Source organism: Pteropus medius, unplaced genomic scaffold (assembly GCF_902729225.1).
Source record: "Pteropus medius unplaced genomic scaffold, Ma_sr-lr_union100, whole genome shotgun sequence".
Classification (NCBI taxonomy): Eukaryota; Metazoa; Chordata; class Mammalia; order Chiroptera; family Pteropodidae; genus Pteropus; species Pteropus medius.
In genome coordinates, this window is record NW_024351647.1 from 1,174,706 (window position 1) to 1,194,452 (window position 19,747).

The window sequence follows — 19,747 nt, forward strand, 5'->3', positions numbered from 1 at the left end:
CACAGGCTAAGACCCTCTCAGTAAAAAGCCATTGCATGACGAATGCTTGATTTTACAGACGGCCTAGGGTTCAAGTTGGCTACTGGCATAGCATGGCCTCCAACACAGATATGACTGAATCCAGAGGTAAAACTAAGACCGGGTTCCTGTCCCTCTTGCTAGAGGCCCTTAAGGGTCACCCAGCTTGGTCAGAGAAGAGGGAGAGTTCAGAAGACTGTCATAGGAATTTATAGTAATAATGACAATAATAATGAAAACAACAGCTAATGCTTATCGATAACTTTCTATGTGCCAGGCACTGTTCTTGGTATTTAAGAGAAATTCATTTACTCTTCACAACCACATTGTGAAGTGGATACCATTATGCTCCTCACTTTAATGATGAGGAAACTGAGGTACCTTACTGTTAGATAACTTGCCCAACATACAGCTGAATATACACAACTCTAGGTATTTATCAAATCTTTCTTTCGCGCTCCCTCGTCCCCTCACTGGGGGGACAGGATTTCTCCTCGGTGAAATCTCTGACAGCCCCAAAATCCACGGGGTCGTTCCTCCCCCGGGACAGGAGGGGGCGTCCCAGAGACGGGGCGGAGAGAGGGTAGAGGCAGGGATTGGTGGAATAGAGTTGAAACCTGATAGCGGAAGTCCCGCCCAGCTTGGGCGGAACTTCCGGCTCCAATTGCTTGGATCTTATGCTGACCGAGCGGATCGAGCGGATCGAGCGGATCGAGCGGATCCAGCGGAACCGGGATGGTGCTGCTCGAGAGCGAGCAGGTATAGTCAGAGTTGGTCGGCCAAGGGACAGATGCGGTTTGGGGTTTAGCTCGGGACCTCTCTGTCCTTCTGCGGGCGGAACTGGGACTTGACGCGGCGCGGCCTTGGGGCTGCTTAATGGGGCTGGATTTTTTTGTGTGTTCCAGTTCCTGACGGAGCTGACTAGGCTCTTTCAGAAGTGCCGGTTGTCGGGCAGCGTCTTCATCACCTTGAAGAAGTGTAAGCAGCTGTCTATACGGCAAGGCCGGAAGGAAGCTGGGAGACTGAGCTATACCCCGGCCTGGGTGTCCAGTGTCTAGGAGCCATGAACCGAGTCTGCGGCGCATCCTCGCCCTTCCTTACTTTACTCCACCTTTGTACTAGGCACATTCAGGGCTGAGAGACTGGAGGATATTAGAGGTTGTTGCTGGTGCAGCTCCCAACACTTAGCTACTTAAGCCGTTTCCATTTACAGTGGGTCCCAGCATGTCAGGGCTGTCTCTCCCTTTTTTTTTTTGGTCACGGATCTCACATCCCACTATTAGTGGGATTTAATCTGTTCAGATATTACAGTATTCTCGTCGTGGAAGTAGCAGGTAGTTTCCCAAGGTTTGGCCAAACCGTCGATTATGGCAGAGGCAGTTAACGGAAGTAGAGCAGTGCTAGTGGAGTAGAGCTTCATAGCCCTTCCCTACTTAACTTTTTAACTTATAACTGCTTGTTAACGTCTGTGGCTGTGTTCACCAAGATGTATTTTTCATGCAGATGATGGTAGAACTAAACCTGTCCCTAGGAAAGGTTCCGTGGAGGGCTTTGAGCCCTCAGACAACAAGTGTCTGTTAAGAGCTACTGATGGGAAAAAGAAGATCAGCACTGTGGTGAGTTGAATTCCTAGCACTACAATTTTGGAGTTTAAAGACTTAAAACATAACTGAGGATGGGGCATATTTGAACCAGGTTTTAAGTAAAGGCTAGTAATTTTGTAGCTCCCTAGTTGTTTTGGGATCAGGGCCTTCTATTATCACCTTAGTAGTAGAAAACTCAGGGGCACAATTGAAATGAAAGTAGAAGTCAAACATTTGTTCTGAGATTTTTGTGGAAATGAGCAAATTGGTCCTTACTCATAATAACCCTGTAAGGAGCAGTTGGCATAAGTATGTGATTACTTAATCCTTTTACTTACTGCGCTGTACCTTCAGTGAACAGTTTCTGGTCCCAGATGATGCTTTTAAGGTGATTATTCCTTTATCTTTGAGGTTCATGTAGCAAGAATGTTGCTATGTTATGCCTGGTACTAGAGAGAGTATAAATTTAGTCAGAAGCCTTAGTGTTCCCTCTCAAGGTGGAGAGTGGCAAAACAAGAAGACTCCCTGGATTCCAAATGAATACAGGCATACCTTGTTTTATTGAGCTTTACTTTATTGCAGATGTTGTTTTTTACAAATTGAAGGCAAGACCCTCCACCAGCAAAAAGATTATGACTTGTTTTATACTCATTTTACTGCGGTGGTCCTAAACAGTACCTGCAGTATCTCTGAGGTATGCCTGTACTTTATTCTGCTGGGGCAGGACCAGATTGTCCCCCAGTATCAGCTTAGGATATTCACCAGAGTATAGATACTAATGAGTTGATGTCTCCCATTACCAGTTATCTTGAGAGTACTTTAACAGTAATGTTTATGTGGTTTTAAAAAATAAAATTGGGTATCATGAAATACAAAAACCTAAGGAATTTTCAGAGGTGGAATTTCTCGTTGTGGTAGCTTGCATCTTGCTTAAATAGACCTGAATTGATGGAAGGTAGGTTTAAAAAGTAAGATGAGGAGGAAATCGTTTAAATGTATCTTGCACAAAAAATTAATACTTAGTCCTTTGACATCTCTCAGAACTAATGGGGGAAAAGTCAGTGCCATTCGTGTAAGAGATTTCAACAGAGGTGAGAAGCATAGTTTCTTTAGGAGGTCACCTCTGCCTCTTTCCCATCTTGGTACAGTGGAAAAAAGTCCAGAGCTACTTTGCTTGTTCCTCAGGCAGAGGAGGGTGAAGTAGAAAAATAGCCTTTAGTGTATCATGACCCGGAAGTTGGAAAGAAATATTTTAAAAATTAGGATGTTGTCTTCTGAAGGCTTTTATCATCTGGGGTGAGGCAGGGGATTCCTATATGGATAATAGGGGTGACCTTTTTTCTTTTCTAGGTGAGCTCCAAAGAAGTGAATAAGTTTCAGATGGTGAGTTTTTACTGTTCTCTATATTCCCTTTCAGAACAAGAGTCAGCATAATGTTGAACACTGGGTTAACATTGAAATTTAGATTCACTTCTCTCCTGTTTTACCAATGGTTTATGAGTAAAAACTACCAGGCTATACGTTTTATTTTCAACACTGATACTGCATTCCTTTTTAGTTTTTTTTAAAGCTAGATTTTGTCTTAGGTCTCAGATATGCTCTACTTATAGTATAGTTGAGCAAGAAGTTGCCTGCAGTTTTCCCTTTTTGCTTAAAATAAAGTGCAGTTTACTGTGGATGTTGCAGAAGCTGTTAGAATATGAGAGTGTTTTCCTCTCACACCATTTCCTTAAAATACAAGTATCCCACTGTATTATATGCTTTATCAGATAGGCTTTCTGATTTTGGCTACATTAAATCCATTATGGAAATGGGGCAGCTGCTCCACCAATTCACATCCCTTCCCTCTAAGGTCATGCTCTGTCTTTTAGGCTTATTCAAACCTATTGAGAGCCAACATGGATGGACTGAAGAAGAGGGACAAAAAGAGCAAGAGTAAGAAGACCAAAGCAGCACAGTGAAGGGCACCAGATTCCTTGCTTTCAGCAACTAACTACTAATTGCTGTTTTTCCTTTCGATCACAGAGCTAGGTTTCTTGTTCCCCTACAATAGCTGTTTCCTGTGAGATTAGGGTCATTTTGGATGGAAGAAGTGCTGTGATGTTTACAGGGTAGTTGTAAGAAGCCATTTTATCTTAGATCTGGCTAATTGGTCTGTGTTGCATAGTTGTATATTCCTGGATTCTAGTTTGTCTCTGTAGTCATATGTTGTTAAAGAGCAATGTATCATTAAACCTGTCTATTTATCAGCACTGGCCATCTCTTATTTATTCCTTTTCCTACCCTATAGTAATAGTTTCTGGCAATAACTACTAATTCTAGAATGATGTGATTGTGAATAGGTTTTAGTCTTGTTTTCTAGGTTACTGGAGTTGAAACTTGACAATTTTATAAAAAGTTGTGTTAGTTCATGGGTATTCTTCTCAACTGGCTATATAATTTTGTCATCATAGTTCCTTTAGCAAACTTGAATGAGTACTGTTTGCTTAAATACCTTAGAATGAGCATATTACAAATTCAAGAATAAAGATTACAAGTTAATGATATTTGATTTCTTTATGCCCTTCAATTTGGACATTTTCATGTGTTTAGTCATTAGGGCTGAGGGGAGGAACAAGGCTTTTTCTTGTTCTAGCTCCACAAAACCTTTAATGTTACTAAATTTGCAATTAAAAAGCAGCAGATATCTGAAAGCATTTATTCAAAAAGATAAATTTATAATATATTACATATAAAAACAGCTCAACTTTTAGGACAGCTACTTAGAATGTAATTTAAAATTATAATGACTGTACAATATTTTATAGTATACATTCCTGTCTGAACAGTGTAATGACTGTTCTTTAGGATTAAAATAATATTCTGTAGTAATCATCTCTGTAGCTATATAGGAATAGCACGGACACCCTACAAAAGAAAGGAAAAGGCAAGGTCAATCCAATGGGTAAAGAACAGGTAAATAAATTATTTTTAGAACACAACTGTAGTTTTGTTTAATCAAAAATAAGATGGAAGGCTGGGCCCTAAAACATTATACAAATTTTATAGAAGCTGTGAGTGGCAAGGGGCTACAGTATAAGGTTGTACACAAGGAGACCACCATTTGCTTCACAGGCTTTATCGTTGCCTTTTAAGTGGAAGGTAACATGAACAACTGGCATGAGGACATAAAGCAAAGTCACAGCTATCATTTAAACATTTCTAGGGGTTAACTGGATGATTAAAATTATAGCTGGGATAGCTACTTCTGGGACCTCTGTGTTGTGTTATTGACAACATTGTGACTGATTCACAGTCCTGAGCAAGATTTACTGGTTACCAGTTGCAGTTGTAATAGCTTATCAACCATCAAACCTCAACAAGACAAAACATGTCACTTTAAAACACCTCCTTGAATTTTAACCCATGCTGAAATTTGTGATGCTAACAGGATAACTTACTTTTTTTCTACTTTGATGTTATAAATTTCATCGCAGACTAATTTGAGGTATCTTTGCTTTGGCAGGCGTGACAGCAGCTGCTTCACTGTTGTGTTAAATGCCTGTTCATCAGCATCCCACTAGGAAAAAAATAGATAAGACTTCATAACAGGTACTAGGGTTTATTAACTGGCTTTTTCTGGGTCACTAATGAAATGCCAGTGCAATGCCTCCCTTAGGTATACTGAAGAAACCATTATAGGGAGATAGAACTGGTGGGGAAACTGCCAAGCATGCTCCTTTGAAGCATCAATTTTCTTTACAACAGACACCTTACTAGATCCTGATAACGATGCTGCAGCCCGTGTGCCAATGTGACGTTAGACGAGTTATTTCTGCCTACTGTTAACTTTGTGTCGGAGATAACCACCTCTGATGTGCATCCATTTAAATGGATCATAAGGCAATACATTGCTGGTATAGTGGTACATGCTTATTTACAAGACCACAAAAAATGTAGTATGAAATGTTAGTTCTGGGGCAAAGTTCATTTTTCATCTAATCTGTGACCAATCTGTGTTTAGTTACAAAGTATTTGATATGACATGTTGCAAAAATCACCTAGAGCCATGATTATAATTGAGCAGTCTTAATAGCAAAGGTTTAATGCTTAAATTTTAAAAAGTTCTTATAAGGACCTAAATTTTTACAAAAAGATCTTTCATATAGTTCTGCTTCTAAAAATTAGCTTCCTTAGTTGGAATGAAGGTTTGTTCAAGGCAGAAGAGTATGTATAGTGGTTAAGAACATACATTCCATTAGTCTGCCTAGGTTTAAATCCCAGCTCTGCTACTTACTAGTTAGGTGACCTCAAGTAAAATATTTAATCTCTCTACTTCTGTTCTCCATAAAATGCTTCTGTTTATCTGTAAAATGGGGATACTAATGATACCTCTCTCTCAGGGTTATTAAATGAGTTAATATTTGTAAAATGCTTAGAACAAGGCCTGCCAGAGCCTGACACTCAGTAAAAGCACTAGGTATTTGTTAATCTGAAATTTAAAAGAACGTCACTAGAAAAGTATGATTCTTTCAAAATCTGATTTACTAATTAATATATGTCACATAAAAGGAACAATGCTACCAAATTCCTGGAACTGCCAGAAAAAACATTTGATATGATTAAGAAAATAATGCCATTTTCAATTTTCTTTTGGCAAATTAACAGCAAAGCTTTGGGATTTTGAAAACAATGCAGAAGAGTTATCTTGCTTACCTCTAATGATAAAAACTGTAAGATTGTTTCTTTGGGTAAATCCACCTGTCAGTATACAGAAATGTACGTCATTATCAGAGAACCCCAGGTAGCACATATTGACTTGTGACGATGGTGTCACTGTGGCTGGAGCAACATGAATAGTGCTAGCAGAGTCTGGGATGCTACGGTGCTATAAAGTCGACTTAATGAACCATGCAGCAATAAGATCTAAGCACTGGTGAACTAATACCCGGTCCTCACAAGTTACACGCCAGAGGTTGGACACTGCCACCTGTACTCAGTATAGGCTTAGTGAGGCAAAGGCCTGAAATATTTAGAAAAACGATTTTCATTTTTACTCCCTCATCTTTCAAGGAAGAAAGGAGAAACAAGCAAAACCTTCAATTCTCCCCAGTTTTTCACAGATTTAGATTACATGTGGTTCACATCAGTGATAATAGGCTTGAAGCCCAATATGGCTGATGTTGAGCACCCTGACCTCTGAAGAAACTACTTTGACAGCATAGACAGAAGCAATCCTCAAAACGTTTCAAAAGAAAGCGACTTACAGCCAAAATTTCAATTTCACTGCTTTTCTGATGTAAGTTGGCAAGGGAGGTCTGAAGTCGAGTTTGTACCTAAAAAAGAAAACATGTCAGAATTCAGAACCTGTCAAACCAAGCCATCTTTCTTGCCATTGTATGTCCTATTCCAGGAAACAATCGGGTGACAAACCGAGGCCTACGAGGGATCTCAAATATTATCCTAGAACTTGCTCTTAATCCACCTTGGAAAGATGAGTATGTAGTCTATTATGATTTCAGGAGAAGTGAGATTTTACAGCCTATTTTTATAATTTGTTTCATAATCCAACTGGTTGCTTATTTCTTTATAATTTTGAAATGATATCTAGTGAAAAACTCAGTGCAGTGAAACAGTGCATGTAGAAGCAGAAAGATTATATTAAGCTCAATTTGGCAAAAGGGGAAGGTGACAGCAATGAGAACATGGAACTGAAATATGGTAGGTGTTGAAAGCAGTATAAAGATGTGGAAAATGAATTACCACCCAACATCCTAAGAAACAGCCAGGAGGTCTTACAAAAATGAGGTAACCTGATTTTTCATCCTTCAGTCTATTTACATTTCTAAAAAATGATTGCTCCCTAACACCCTCTTCCCAAGTGAGGCCAGTGTACAGACTGTGCTCGTTAGCACTGTCCATATCGCCGTTCCTACTGTCCCTCCCATTTGGAATACCCTAACCTCTTCTTCCCTGCCGATTTCAGTCCTTCAGGGATCACCTCCATGAAGCAAACACTGACCTCTGTCTCTCCCATATGTCTGTAATATACTCTAACACACATTAAATATATTTAATTTAGCATTCCGTGACTTATTTTCACTGACTGTCCTCCAACTATAAAATGCATATGCTTCTAAGGTTATTAATTTTTTGAGGATTGGGGCCATGTCTTATGTCTTTTATATTTCACATGGCAGCACAGAATCAGGCATATAGCAGATACCAAAAACATGTATGCAATGAGAAACCTGCCTCAAGTCTTGGGATGGATCTCTTCTGCTTTGTTATTTATGACAAAGACAAACCCCACCTGCCATTAGAGCCAGGTCAGAATTTTTTTTTGTTTAGATCCAGTAATTCTGACAACAGCTGCTTCTAGGTGCCCACAGTCCACACTGACCCTTCTTTGGAGGACAGCTGGGGCAGAATCCTGGCACCAGAGAGATGTTTTGTGTTGATGGAACTTCAAAAGCTGTCAAGCTAGGGAAGTGGCAAGAAAATATTTCCAGGAAACTTTATTTTTGTCTCCTGCTTTCTTCCTTCTTTGTAGCTCCCATCAGAAAGCCATGGAAACTCTAACTTGTACCTGAGTTTCATACCGCCGCCTTGTGCTGGCTGACAGCTTCTCCGGGGCTATCACACTCACAGTGGGAACAACTGCTGCTCCATGGATTTCAAACAGACCTGAAACAAAGAGTTTCAGAATTCATGGCCTTATCTGGTCCTATGTTCTGTAATAGACCACCGAGGTGGGGGGGAATTATTAATAGAACCCCCCCTGGTGTGATTCTATGGGCTAGACTGTGTCTGGGCCTTGTTTTCTCTTCTCTCTCTGCAACTGCCTGTGCATGCCCCAGGAAGAGCCTAGAACTCCAATACCAGGCAGTTTTGATGCTTCTGTCAAGACCACCCCACCAGCCTTCTTTCTTCAGGTGGGAGTGGGAGGTAACAAGACAGAAGGAGGCAATATGAGTCACCAAAACCTCATGAACCTAAGAAAATCAGTATCTCTCAAACTTACTTCCTTAAATTCCTCCAAATATTTGAAATCTGATGGTGGCAGTCAATGCTAACAGAAATAAACCCAAAAGACCCAATTCTCTTAAAAGCCAAAGATGTCTTTTTGTGTACTTAATTGGGACATTTCTTTTTCCGTAAGATAAATGTGATAAAACTATAACTATCACTGCTGTTCTCGCCTGGATTTCATGAAAACAGAATGTATAGAGTGTCTCCAAGGGACTTCAAATACTTTTTTTCCATCTTCTGTATAGGGAAAATTTCCAGGAAAATTATCTACATCTAAACTATACAATAAACTAAGTCAAAGTAAGATTAAAGCACTTGTAAAAATAAGACAGTAAGACAGAGACATACCAGGATCAGAAGAGTCACCAAATGCCTAGTTGATTTATTATATTCTAGGATGTGGGTTTCAAAATATAGGGATAAATTCCATTTGGATACAATTAGTTGTATATATGCTACCTTAAAAATATATTTTTTTGATGTAGCAAAGAGTTAGCCACAGTCATAAGTGATTAGAGCAAACACAAACACATAAAAGCATTATGTTTCTATTATAATTAGTAATTATACCTGAAGCATTAGAAAATGACCCCTTCAGATTCTGTACTGCAAGATTATCGGAAGCTTCTCTAAAAACAAGCAAAGACAATTAGAAAACAGTCAATAAGGCAAAAGCAAGTTACTTACAGTGAGCTATACTTAGAGTGAACCATTTTTTAAATATAAAAATATTTAACAAATACTGGTTATTAGAGAAGGAAAACAAAAACAAAAAATTTGTACTTAATTATGCTTTTAGTCAAGAGCAAGTAAAAATTATAAAGGATGTCATTTCAAATTAACAAATGCCTAAGACAACATTCTGATTTATTCAGCTGGGTTTGAATTCCTGGCTAACATAAGAAGCCAGCTTCGATGAAATATAATGGGTGTTCTTTCCGGTACCCTCACAATACAAGGAAACAGCAATGGCAGGTCCCACCTTCATTATGGCAGCAACCCTGGCGATTACCCACAGGAGAACATTTAGTAAAAAAGGAGATTCTTTCAAAAACTGAATTAATTTATATACTTTAAGAGACAGCAGCACTCTATCCTTGGAAAATGGAAATAATCATTTATATAGAGGAAAGATTTTGAACCTTTTGCTGCTAAAAGTAGAGCCCATCTGGCCTTTTAAGTGTCTTGATAATATTCACCTGAACTCTCTATTAGTTGATTTCTTGTGTTTTCTTTTAAACCTCTTTGATTGGGATCTGTAATCCTAATAACTGGTGACTTCGAAAACATACTCCCTCAGAAAAAGCCTGATGGTGAATTATGCAAGCTGGGTCCAGAGGGGAAGGAATGGAGCAGGGAGGGGGAAGAAAGCAAAAATGTTATTTTTATATATGCCAGGATTTGTCAGTCTTGGCATTACTGACATTTTGGATCAGACAGTTCTTTGTTGGGGGGAGGGAAGGAGTCAGTCTTGTGCACTGTAGGATGTTTAGCGGGATCCCTGGTCTTTACTAGATACCAGTAGCACCTCCACTAGTTAACAACCAAAAATGTCTGCGAACATTGGCAAATGTCCCTTGGAGGGCAAAAATGATGCTTGTTGAGAACACTGATATAGGCCAAAAAAAGTTGAGTATTGTATTTTCTGTTTATGAGCATATATATGAGTTACAAAAACAGAGAACAGCTTAAAGAAAATTAAGACCCCTTGTAATCCCACTAACCAGAAATAACTACAATTAAAAATGTGGTACATTACTTCAGACATTTTTTTGTGTATGAGCTCTGTATTTTGGTTGAGAAAATTGGGATCATATCATACATCCTATTTGTGGTCATCCTTCCATGTCAATAAACTCAGCTTTACTAGAATCATTTTTAAAGGCTGCAGAGTATTTCACTGTATTTACCATAATTCAAACTACCAATGAATATTGTGATGTTATAATAAAGTAAGAGATTCTCAAATTGTGGTCCAGGGACCTCTGGAGATCCCTGAGATCCTTTCCCAGGGGATCTTCAAGCTCACAATTATTTTCACAATAATTCTAAGATGTTAATTATCTTTTTTATTCTCATCTTCTCACAAATGTGTAATGGAATTTTCTAAAGATTACATGATGTGTGAAAGCACAATGGACTGAATACAGAGCAGATATGACAATCTAGTTTCTTCTGTTAAGGCATTAAGAAGATTAAAAAGATAGAAAACAATGCATTAACAGTATCTGGAAAATGTGAAACAATGCTGCTCTTATTAAATTTGTTTTGGAAAATAGTTATTTCCAATTAAGAATATTTAGGTTATTTTAAAATAAATGATTATTTAAAAATGTTTACATTTTAATTTCTAGCAGGAATTAATAGATATAACCTACATAAACAAACTCTTAAGGATCCTCAAATAATTTTTAAGGGTGTAAAGGGATTCTGAGACCAAAAAGTTTCAGAACTGCCAGTACAAACAACGCCTTGATAGATATCTTTGTATATATCCTGCAGGAATAATTTTTACTATAAATTCCTGAAATTGCTGGGTCAATTTTTTTCTTACTTTTAGTTTTAAGGCTTTTACTTACTGTATTAAATTCCCATCCAGAGAGCTGAACCAATTATATTCCCATTATAAGTATATGAGATCCTTTCCCAGAAGATAGATCTTTCAAATACATTGACAAAACACCACTGACCAACAAAGATATTGGCAGGTAGATTTTGGCTCCTTAGGCTTTTCAAATTGATAAAATATTCTTTGACATGTTATAAAGAACGAACTAGTCTTACACAGGAGGTCATACAATTAAACTGCTGAGTTCTTCAGAAGCAATAAAAAGGTTCATTAAAAGTTATCCTGACCTATCTTTATTTCCCCAAATAATCAAACTGACTAAAAATAAATGTAAGTTCTATATAGGTAGTTGTGGCTGGTTTTCTGGGCTTTTGCGTACTCGTTACCTGATAGTCCTTTCATCGCTGACTTTAGTCCGCAGTTTCTGCACAACATGGTCCACAAGATCAGACTCCAGCACACGTTTCTCTGTTTGCCTTTCCTTCTCGAAAGATTTAACCTTAAGAATGAAACAGATCCATCATTTCTGAAGCCAACAGGCTAAATCAGGATACCACAGTAAGACTACTCAACAGTGTAGGTTGGTGGTTCTTAACCAGGGGTGATTTTGCTCCCCACAGGACATTTGGTCATGTTTGGAGATATTTTTGGTTGTCACAGCTGTAGAGGGTATTACTGGTTTGTAGTGGGTAAAGGCTAGGGATGCTGCTAAACATCCTACAATGCACAAGACAGTAGCCCCCACAAAGAATTATCTGGCCCAAAATGTCAAAATATGGTTGTTGAAAAACCCTGGCCCAGAACAGCTTATCACAGATGACAGAACTAAATAAAAAGTCATGACAAACCACCTCTTATTTCATTTGTTTCTTTCACATATTCTTCCCATTAAACATCCTTTAGTCAGTCACCAAAGTTTCTACAACCCCTCCCTCTCCCTTCCAAACAGAACTACTGTCATCTCACTTTTATGGTTCCTGCCCTCTCATCTTCGCTCTTATGGCCAGCACCCAACATTGGCTTGGGATAGCCTGAATTTCTTCCCACTGCTATTCCTTCCTGCAATTCTCCCTCACTCCATTCCATGCTACACACCCCTGTAGGTTAATTTTTCTCATATACAACTCTGATGTCCCCTTCTGTACAAAACATACTCTGGCTTCTCAACAGCTGCTAAATAAAGTCCAAGTTCCTTGGGCATTTTGGCTCTCCATGATCTAGCTAGAACTATTCTCTCTTGCTGAAGTACCTTTCTTTACAATCCTGCTCCATCCAAAATAGACCATTGAGGATAATACCAGAATAGTTCTCTGCTAGCCAGCCTTTATCTTTGGGACAATCTATTGAAAGAACTGCCAGTACCTTTGCTATTTGATCTGCTTAAAAGGCCCTTCAGCACCTACCTATATCCTGCCCATCCATAAGGATCCAACATAAATCCTACCTCTACCCCGAAGACTTCCTTGCTACCTCTGAAATAATCTCCCAGGCTGATGAACCCTCAGAGAACTTTCTCTGTAGGACTTTCATGACATTTAGTATTGTTCTAGGTCATAATCATGCAAAAATGTCTTATGTTCCCTACCAGATTATAGGATCCTTGACAGCAAGGCCTGTGGCTTAAATGTTCCTGTGTCCTTCATGGCCCTAAATTTAACCCCTCCCACACTATGAATGCTTAAAATGCATTTGCTGAATGGATGAATGAAATGATGTCTTGCCCTTCGAATATGAAGATAACCTATCATTAACAGGCAGAAGCAAGATTCAAAAGAGCTAGACAGGCTGGAATAATGTTGAACAAGATCACATTTAATGGAGATAAATATGAAGCCCTATAATTAAGCCATCATTGTAGAAGGCCAGCCAGACATGGTGATAACTGAAAAGTCCAGTGGGTTTTAGCTGATAAATTTAGTATGAGCCAAGAGTCACTTATAGGCTGTATTAGGAGAAATACGGTATCTGGATTGAGGAAGGTCAGAGACCCTTCCCATTTAGTCAGAACATGCTTACAGCACTCTGTAGAATTCTAGTATCACATTTAAAGGCAGACATTGACAGAGTTAAGTGTGTCTAGAGGAGGTTAACTAGGAGAGTCAAGGATGTGGAAACCATGTTATGAGGAATGGCTTAAGTAACTAGAATGTTGAAACCAGAAAAAGAGGACAAAGTGGCATGGCAGCTATCTCCTAAAATTTATTTGAAAGTAGTTGGGAGGAGGAGGATGAATTAGATTTGTTACCTTGACTATTCCAGGGTGTAGAACTAGGACCAGTGAAATTTTGAGAAGCAGATTCTGATTCAAGTTTTTAAAATTGGCTAACCATGATAGCAGTGCATTATGAATTGTCCAGCAGATGCAAAAAGTCAGTCATCTCTTGGCCATATCACAGGAGCAATCGCTGCTCTGGAAGAGGCCTGGTTGATGACCTTAGGGTCATTTATGGTTTTGTGACTAACAAGCATTTGGGGACTTCCACATCTGCCCATGAAGGAGTAACTACTACAAGAATTGTCCTCCTGCCTTAAACTAGAAACCAGATGAAACATAAACAGCAGTTTTAAGACATGGGACAACCAGCAGTGGACTGTCGCCTCTGAGAGAAGAAAAACAAAGTGAGCCTAAGGGTGTCCCAGGTTACTGTGTTGAGGAAGTTTGCAGACTGCAGTGCCAGGAGTGGGGAACTTAAGCGGAGGCCAGGTATCGTGCTGAGTAGAGGAGACAAACTGGAGTTTAGGTAGGCCAAGTGGGCTAGAAATTATGGGCAGAGGACCGAGGAGGAGAGAGCTAAAAGTTCACAGAGAAAGATTTCTGAAGCCCTGCAGAGGAGTCTACTCACATTTTTGGCAGAGAATTGAATGTACATGGGTGAGAGGAAACTATCCAAGGCTGAGGAAACAGCCACCAGATAGGAGTAAGCATAATAATTTCTGGAACTCACGGGGCTGTGAATACCAGATTAGAGTGATCTCATAACATACAGGACATGAGGCAGAATCTTCCAAAGGGTATTGACTTAGTAGTGGAGCTACATTAGGCTGAGGCTAAAGGCTGTCCTGGATGTGCCCTAACAAAGCTTAAAATCAAGCCTGGAAAGGATCAAATAGAATACAAGAATCCTAACTATATCACAGAACAAAGCTCAGAACAAAGATATTTATATAAACATAAGAAAACCTGGCATCTAAAAATATAAAATTCGTAATGTCCAACAACCAATCAAAAATTACGAAGCACACAAAGTGGTAAGAAAATATAATCAAGTGAAACATTAATAGATAGAAACAGACCCAGAAATGTTGGAGATAATGGAATTAGTAGACAAATATCTTAAAACAACTATTATAAAGCTTATAAAGAATGGAAGGAAAACAAGAACTATGAGGAGAGAAATGGAAGACAAAGATGTAACTTGTACAGATGAAAATATTACAATATCTGAAATAAATGCACTGGATGGGATTAATAGATTAGAGACTGCAGAAAAGATCAGGGACTGATTCAGAAGAAAGCAGAGACAGGAGAGAAAACAACAAAACAAAGAGTCTCAATGAGCTGTGGGGCAACGTCAAATGATTAACATACTGTAATAGAGTTCCAGAGGGAAAGAGGGAAAAGGCCAAAAAAATTTGAAGGAATAATGTCTGAAAATTTTCCAAATTTGATGAGTACTACACATCTATACGTCAGAGAAGCATCATGAATACCAAGTATTAGAGACGAAGAACACCACACTGAGACACATTATATTTAAATTGCAGAAAACCAGTGACAAAAAAAATCTTAAAAGCTGCCAGAAATGAAAAAAGATACATTACATACAAAGGATCAAAGCAGACTTTTTAAAAATCAGGTCAGAAGATTTTAAATACATCTTCAAAGTGCTAAAAGAAAAAAATTGTAAATCATGAATTCTATATGTAGCAAAAAAAACCTTTTAAAAATAAATATGAAATGAAGACTTTTGCCAGACAAATAACAGCTGAGAGAATTCATTACTAGCAGACCTGCATTAAACAGAAGTATTAAAGGAAGCTTGCCAGGTAGATGGAAAATTAAATCAGAATGATTATCTGGCTCAATACGAAGGAATAAACAGTTCCACAAATGGTATATATAAAGAACATTTTCCCACTTATTTACAAACCTCTTTAAAAGATAATTAACAAAACCAAAATATTAACAATGTATTGTGGAATTTATAACATATATAGAAAAAAAAATATTTGCCAACCATAGCACAAAGGATGAAAGAGGGAAAATGGAAGTATTCTGTTGTAATAGCAGTCTGTTATAATATATATGAAGGTGTATAATATTTTTTGAAGGCAGAAATGTGATAGCTTAGAGATGTATACTATAAACCCTAGAGAAGTCACTAAAAAAATCCTACCAAAAACAGTTATAGTCAGTAAACCAACTGTAGAGATAAAATGGAAGAATAAATTTAATGAAGCCGTGAAAAGAGAAAAACTGAAAAAAGAATAGACAGTAAAATGATAGATTTAAACTTAACCATTTCAATAACTGCATTACATATAAATGGTCTAACTGCTTTAATTACAAGGTTAGTTGTCAGAATGCATAAAAAAGCAAAACACAACTAGTGATTGTCTCTAAGGAACCCACTTTAAATATAAAGAAACAAGACAAAAAAGGATAAGCCATTAAACACTAACCAAAAGACTTCAGAAAAAGAAATATTATCTGGGATAAAGCATATTTCATAATGATAAAGAGATCAATTCATCAAGAAGATATAAAATCCGAAATGTGTATTCACCAAACAACAGTTTCAAAATACACAAAGCAAAAACTGATAGAACTAAAAGGAGAAATAGATAAATCTGCAATTATAGCTGGAGATCAACACTCCTTTCTCAGTAATTGATAGGACAAGTAGACAAACAGTTTAATAAAGACATAGAAGTCTACATAATGTTATCAACTAACATGAGCTAACTGATGTTTATCAAACACTCCTCCTAACAATGCAGAATACATATTTTCAAGCGTACATGAAACATTTACAATAACAGACCATATTTTGGACTTTAAAACCTGTCTCAGTAAAATTTAAAGGATTGAAATCATACAGAGTATTATCTCTGGCCACAAAAGAAATAAACTAGATATCACTGAAGAATAATTTCTGGATAATACCCTATTTGGAAATTAAACAACACATTTCTAAATAACCTATGGATCAAAGAAGAAATCATCAAGGAAATTAGAAAACATTCTAAGTGGAGTAAAAACAAAAGCACTAAATGTAAAAATGTGTGGCATGCAACCAATGCAGTACTTAGAGTGAAATTTATAGCATTAAATAATTATATTTAGAAAAGAAGAAAATCTGAAATCCCTGATCTAAGCCAGGTGGCCGGCAACTTCTCTTCTGTCAAGGGCCGACTAGGCTTTACAGGTCACACAATGTCTCTGACACACACTCTTCTACTTATTCTTTTTAAATCAGAACATAAAAACGATTTGTAGCTCACAGGCCATCCAGAAATAAGCTGTGGGCTGGATTTGGTTTGCAGGTTGTAGTTTGTCAACCTCTATCTAAAGTTCTGTCTGTTGATCTACCATATAATCCAGCAATCCCTCTACTGGGTATTTACCCCAAAGACTTAAAAAATCATATCCATAAAGATATTTGCACACCAATGTTCATAGCAGCATTATTCACAGTGGCCAGGACATGGAAGCAACCGAAATGTCCTATGATAGATGACTGGCTGAAGAAGCTGTGGTACATATATACAATGGAATATTACTCAGCCATAAGAAGAGATGAAATACTGCCATTTGCGACCACATGGTTGGAACTTGAGATTAATCATGCTAAGCGAAATACGCCAGACAGAAAAAGTTGAAAATCACATGGTATCACTTATATGTGGGATATAAACCTAAAAGCAACAAAGGAACAGGACAAACAGAGACTCATGGACATGGACTATGGACTAGTGGTTACCAAAGGGGTAGGGGGTGGAGGAGGTGGGGGAAGGTAGTTGGCATAAAGGGGGTGAAATACAGGAGGATGGGGGAGGGTGAAATGGGTAAAGGGGATCAAATATATGGTAGCTGAAGGAAACTGGACTTTGGGTGGTAAACACACAATAGAACATACAGATGTTAAATTATAATGTACACCTGAAAATTATAACTGTATTAACCAATGTTACCCCAATAAACAATTTAAAAAAATTAAAAAATTAAAAAATAAAATAAAGTTCTGTCTGAAGAAACCAGAAAAAGAAAAAACTAAATCCCAAATTAGCAGAATAAAGACAATAATAAAGAATGGAAATCAATAAAGTAAAAAACAAACAAAAACCAAAAATCATTGATGCCAAAAGCTGGTTCTCTGAAAAGACAAAATTGATAAACCTCTAGGCAGGCCGATCAGGGAAAAAAAGGATGACATAAATTACTAATATCAAGAATGAAAGAGGGGTATTTCTACATATCCTACAGATAGTAAAACAAGGAAATATTTGAAAACCTAGATGAAATGGAACCATTCCAGGAAAGATATAAACTACCAAAACTCACTCAAGAAGAGGCAACCTGAATACCTCTGAGTCTAGGCTTTACTGGTGAATTCTACCAAATATATGAGGATGCGATAATACCAATTATACACAAAATCTTCTAGAAAACAGAAAAGGAGAGAACACTGTCCAGTTCATTTTATGAAGCCAGCATTACCCTGCTATCAAACCAGGCAGATATTTTAAAAGAGGGAAAATGTTGATTTTTTTTCCTTTAAAAACAGAAATAAAGGTTATGAGGTGGTTTAATTATGTGCATTTTTAGTTAACTGCAATGTAGTAAAACTTGTTAGTAAGCAGCCAGAGGTTATGCCAGTCAACAAACAGTATCAGCTCTAATTATTCTTATTTTCATAGACAGAAAGAGAAAACAAGGGAGAAAAGTATGAAAAAACTATAGCCACAGTGTTTTTATTTTTTTAAGCTCTAAGGAAGCGTTTGGATTCAAATTCTCTCTTCTTCATTTTATACACTCTTTCCAATAACAAGCCCAGCAATGCAGGGAGAGTGAAGTAATGAATTTCCATCCACACCCAAGGCCAGGGCCTCAGTGAGAACCTGTGTGCTCCACAGTTAACACAGAGTTTTAGAAATCTGTTGAACTGTGAAAGATTTCCTCCAGGCTTTACCTTGACATAGCTTCCTTCTTTATCTGAGACGAGGGCCACATATGTGATTTCATGATGTCTGCAGTACTCCTGTAATTCTTCTTGGGACTGAAATAAATAAGCACAGTGTATGACATAAATACAGAGCACCTGGAGCAGCTTCAAGTAATTAAGGAGAATGAAAACACTGTTCAATTGTATTCTCAAAGTGAACATGCTGACATCAGGGGTTATAAATATTAAGCAAGGAAAGTACAGATTTCAAAGGAGAAATAAGACCTTTTGCTTTCATTACTTTCGCTATTGTAATAAGGGGCCATTGGTGATCAATGTGGTGAGGATACAGTAAGAGGTTTTCAAAGGATTCAAATTCTGATGGAAAGTATAAAAATTACACCCCCTATCCTTTCCCCCTCCACGATCTCTGAGGAAAGCAAAGGCGACACAAGAAATAGTGGTAGGTGAAAAGCAGAACTGAAGCATAAAGCAAAGAACATCAGAGCAGAGAAGCCTGTAGAGAATAACACTGTGCTGGACTTAAGTCACTGTTACAGGGCTTATATTTTACTGAAAGAGCACTTCTCTAACAATTTATGAAATAAGAAAACGAGTGGAAAAGGATATTGCTCTGTCAAATGAATAAAAATTATCGCTCAGCCTACTTCTGACATGAATTTTTATATAACACCCACAAAAATGAACAGCAGCAGCTTCAGAAAAACCACCTGGCAGGTGATGTGAAAGGAGGAGGAGGGAGGGTGGGGGTTGTTTCCCCAGGCATCTCTTCATGCTCTGGGGCACCTTGAGCGTGGGTGAACGTGTGTACAACTTGGATGATCACCTATCAGTGAGCCACGCAGTGATCAGAAGTTAGTAATCTAAAGGCCTTACATTCTAAAGGGCAGGCAGATGTGGGAGGTCTGAGGCTACAAGACACTAAACACAGAATACTTTGGGGAACTGTGATAGGCTGGTTGTGGCCTGCAAAGGTGTCCACATCCTAATCCCTAGAGCCTGTGAATCCCTAGAGCCTAATCCCTAGAGCCTTTTACCTTGCATGGTAAAAGGAGCTGTACAGATGTGATAAAGTTATGAATCCTGAGATAGGGAGATTTTCCTGGATTATCTGGGTGGGCCCAGTGTAAGAACAAAGGTCCCTGTAAGGAGACAGGAGGTTGAGAGTTAGAAATGTTAGGATAGAAGCATAGATCAGGAAAAAAGATGCTACACTGCTGAGTTTGAAGAGAGGATGGGGCCATAAACCAAAGAATGCAGGAGGCCTCTAGGAGCTGGGAAAGATGATGAAATGGACTCTCCCCACAAAGCCACCAGAAGGAATCACCCTATCGACACATGGTACTGATTTGAGCCCAGTGGTACTGATTTCAGACTTC

General features: G+C 38.1%; 2 protein-coding genes across 2 annotated transcripts in view; one reads left to right on the top strand and one right to left on the bottom strand.

Moving 5' to 3' along the window:
- The first annotated feature begins 661 nt into the window (after positions 1-661).
- On the top strand, positions 662-3,853 carry SRP14 (signal recognition particle 14). Its single transcript, XM_039843919.1, has 5 exons — positions 662-777; positions 924-996; positions 1,522-1,634; positions 2,952-2,984; positions 3,473-3,853. Exons 1-5 carry the CDS (start codon positions 754-756, stop codon positions 3,560-3,562), a joined length of 333 nt encoding a protein of 110 aa, XP_039699853.1. The 5' UTR covers positions 662-753; the 3' UTR covers positions 3,563-3,853.
- A 432-nt stretch (positions 3,854-4,285) lies between these two features.
- The window catches only part of EIF2AK4 (eukaryotic translation initiation factor 2 alpha kinase 4), an 87,821-nt gene continuing 72,359 nt past the window's right edge, over positions 4,286-19,747 (bottom strand). The window contains exons 32-39 of the mRNA XM_039843918.1: positions 18,375-18,461; positions 11,568-11,680; positions 9,183-9,241; positions 8,170-8,267; positions 6,848-6,916; positions 6,297-6,341; positions 5,042-5,160; positions 4,286-4,508 (exon numbers count right to left, since the gene is read on the bottom strand). Coding sequence (XP_039699852.1) covers positions 4,451-4,508; positions 5,042-5,160; positions 6,297-6,341; positions 6,848-6,916; positions 8,170-8,267; positions 9,183-9,241; positions 11,568-11,680; positions 18,375-18,461 — 648 coding nt within the window. The 3' untranslated portion in view covers positions 4,286-4,450. The remainder of the gene's footprint in view (positions 4,509-5,041; positions 5,161-6,296; positions 6,342-6,847; positions 6,917-8,169; positions 8,268-9,182; positions 9,242-11,567; positions 11,681-18,374; positions 18,462-19,747) is intronic.

What these genes read in the sequence shown, in the direction of transcription:
- SRP14 (XM_039843919.1), top strand. Translation starts at nt 754, where the DNA reads ATGGTGCTGCTCGAGAGCGAGCAG. An exon ending in CTTCATCACCTTGAAGAAGT is followed by an intron (nt 997 to 1,521) that starts GTAAGCAGCTGT and finishes TTTTTCATGCAG; the next exon opens with ATGATGGTAGAACTAAACCT. An exon ending in AAAAGAAGATCAGCACTGTG is followed by an intron (nt 1,635 to 2,951) that starts GTGAGTTGAATT and finishes TTTCTTTTCTAG; the next exon opens with GTGAGCTCCAAAGAAGTGAA.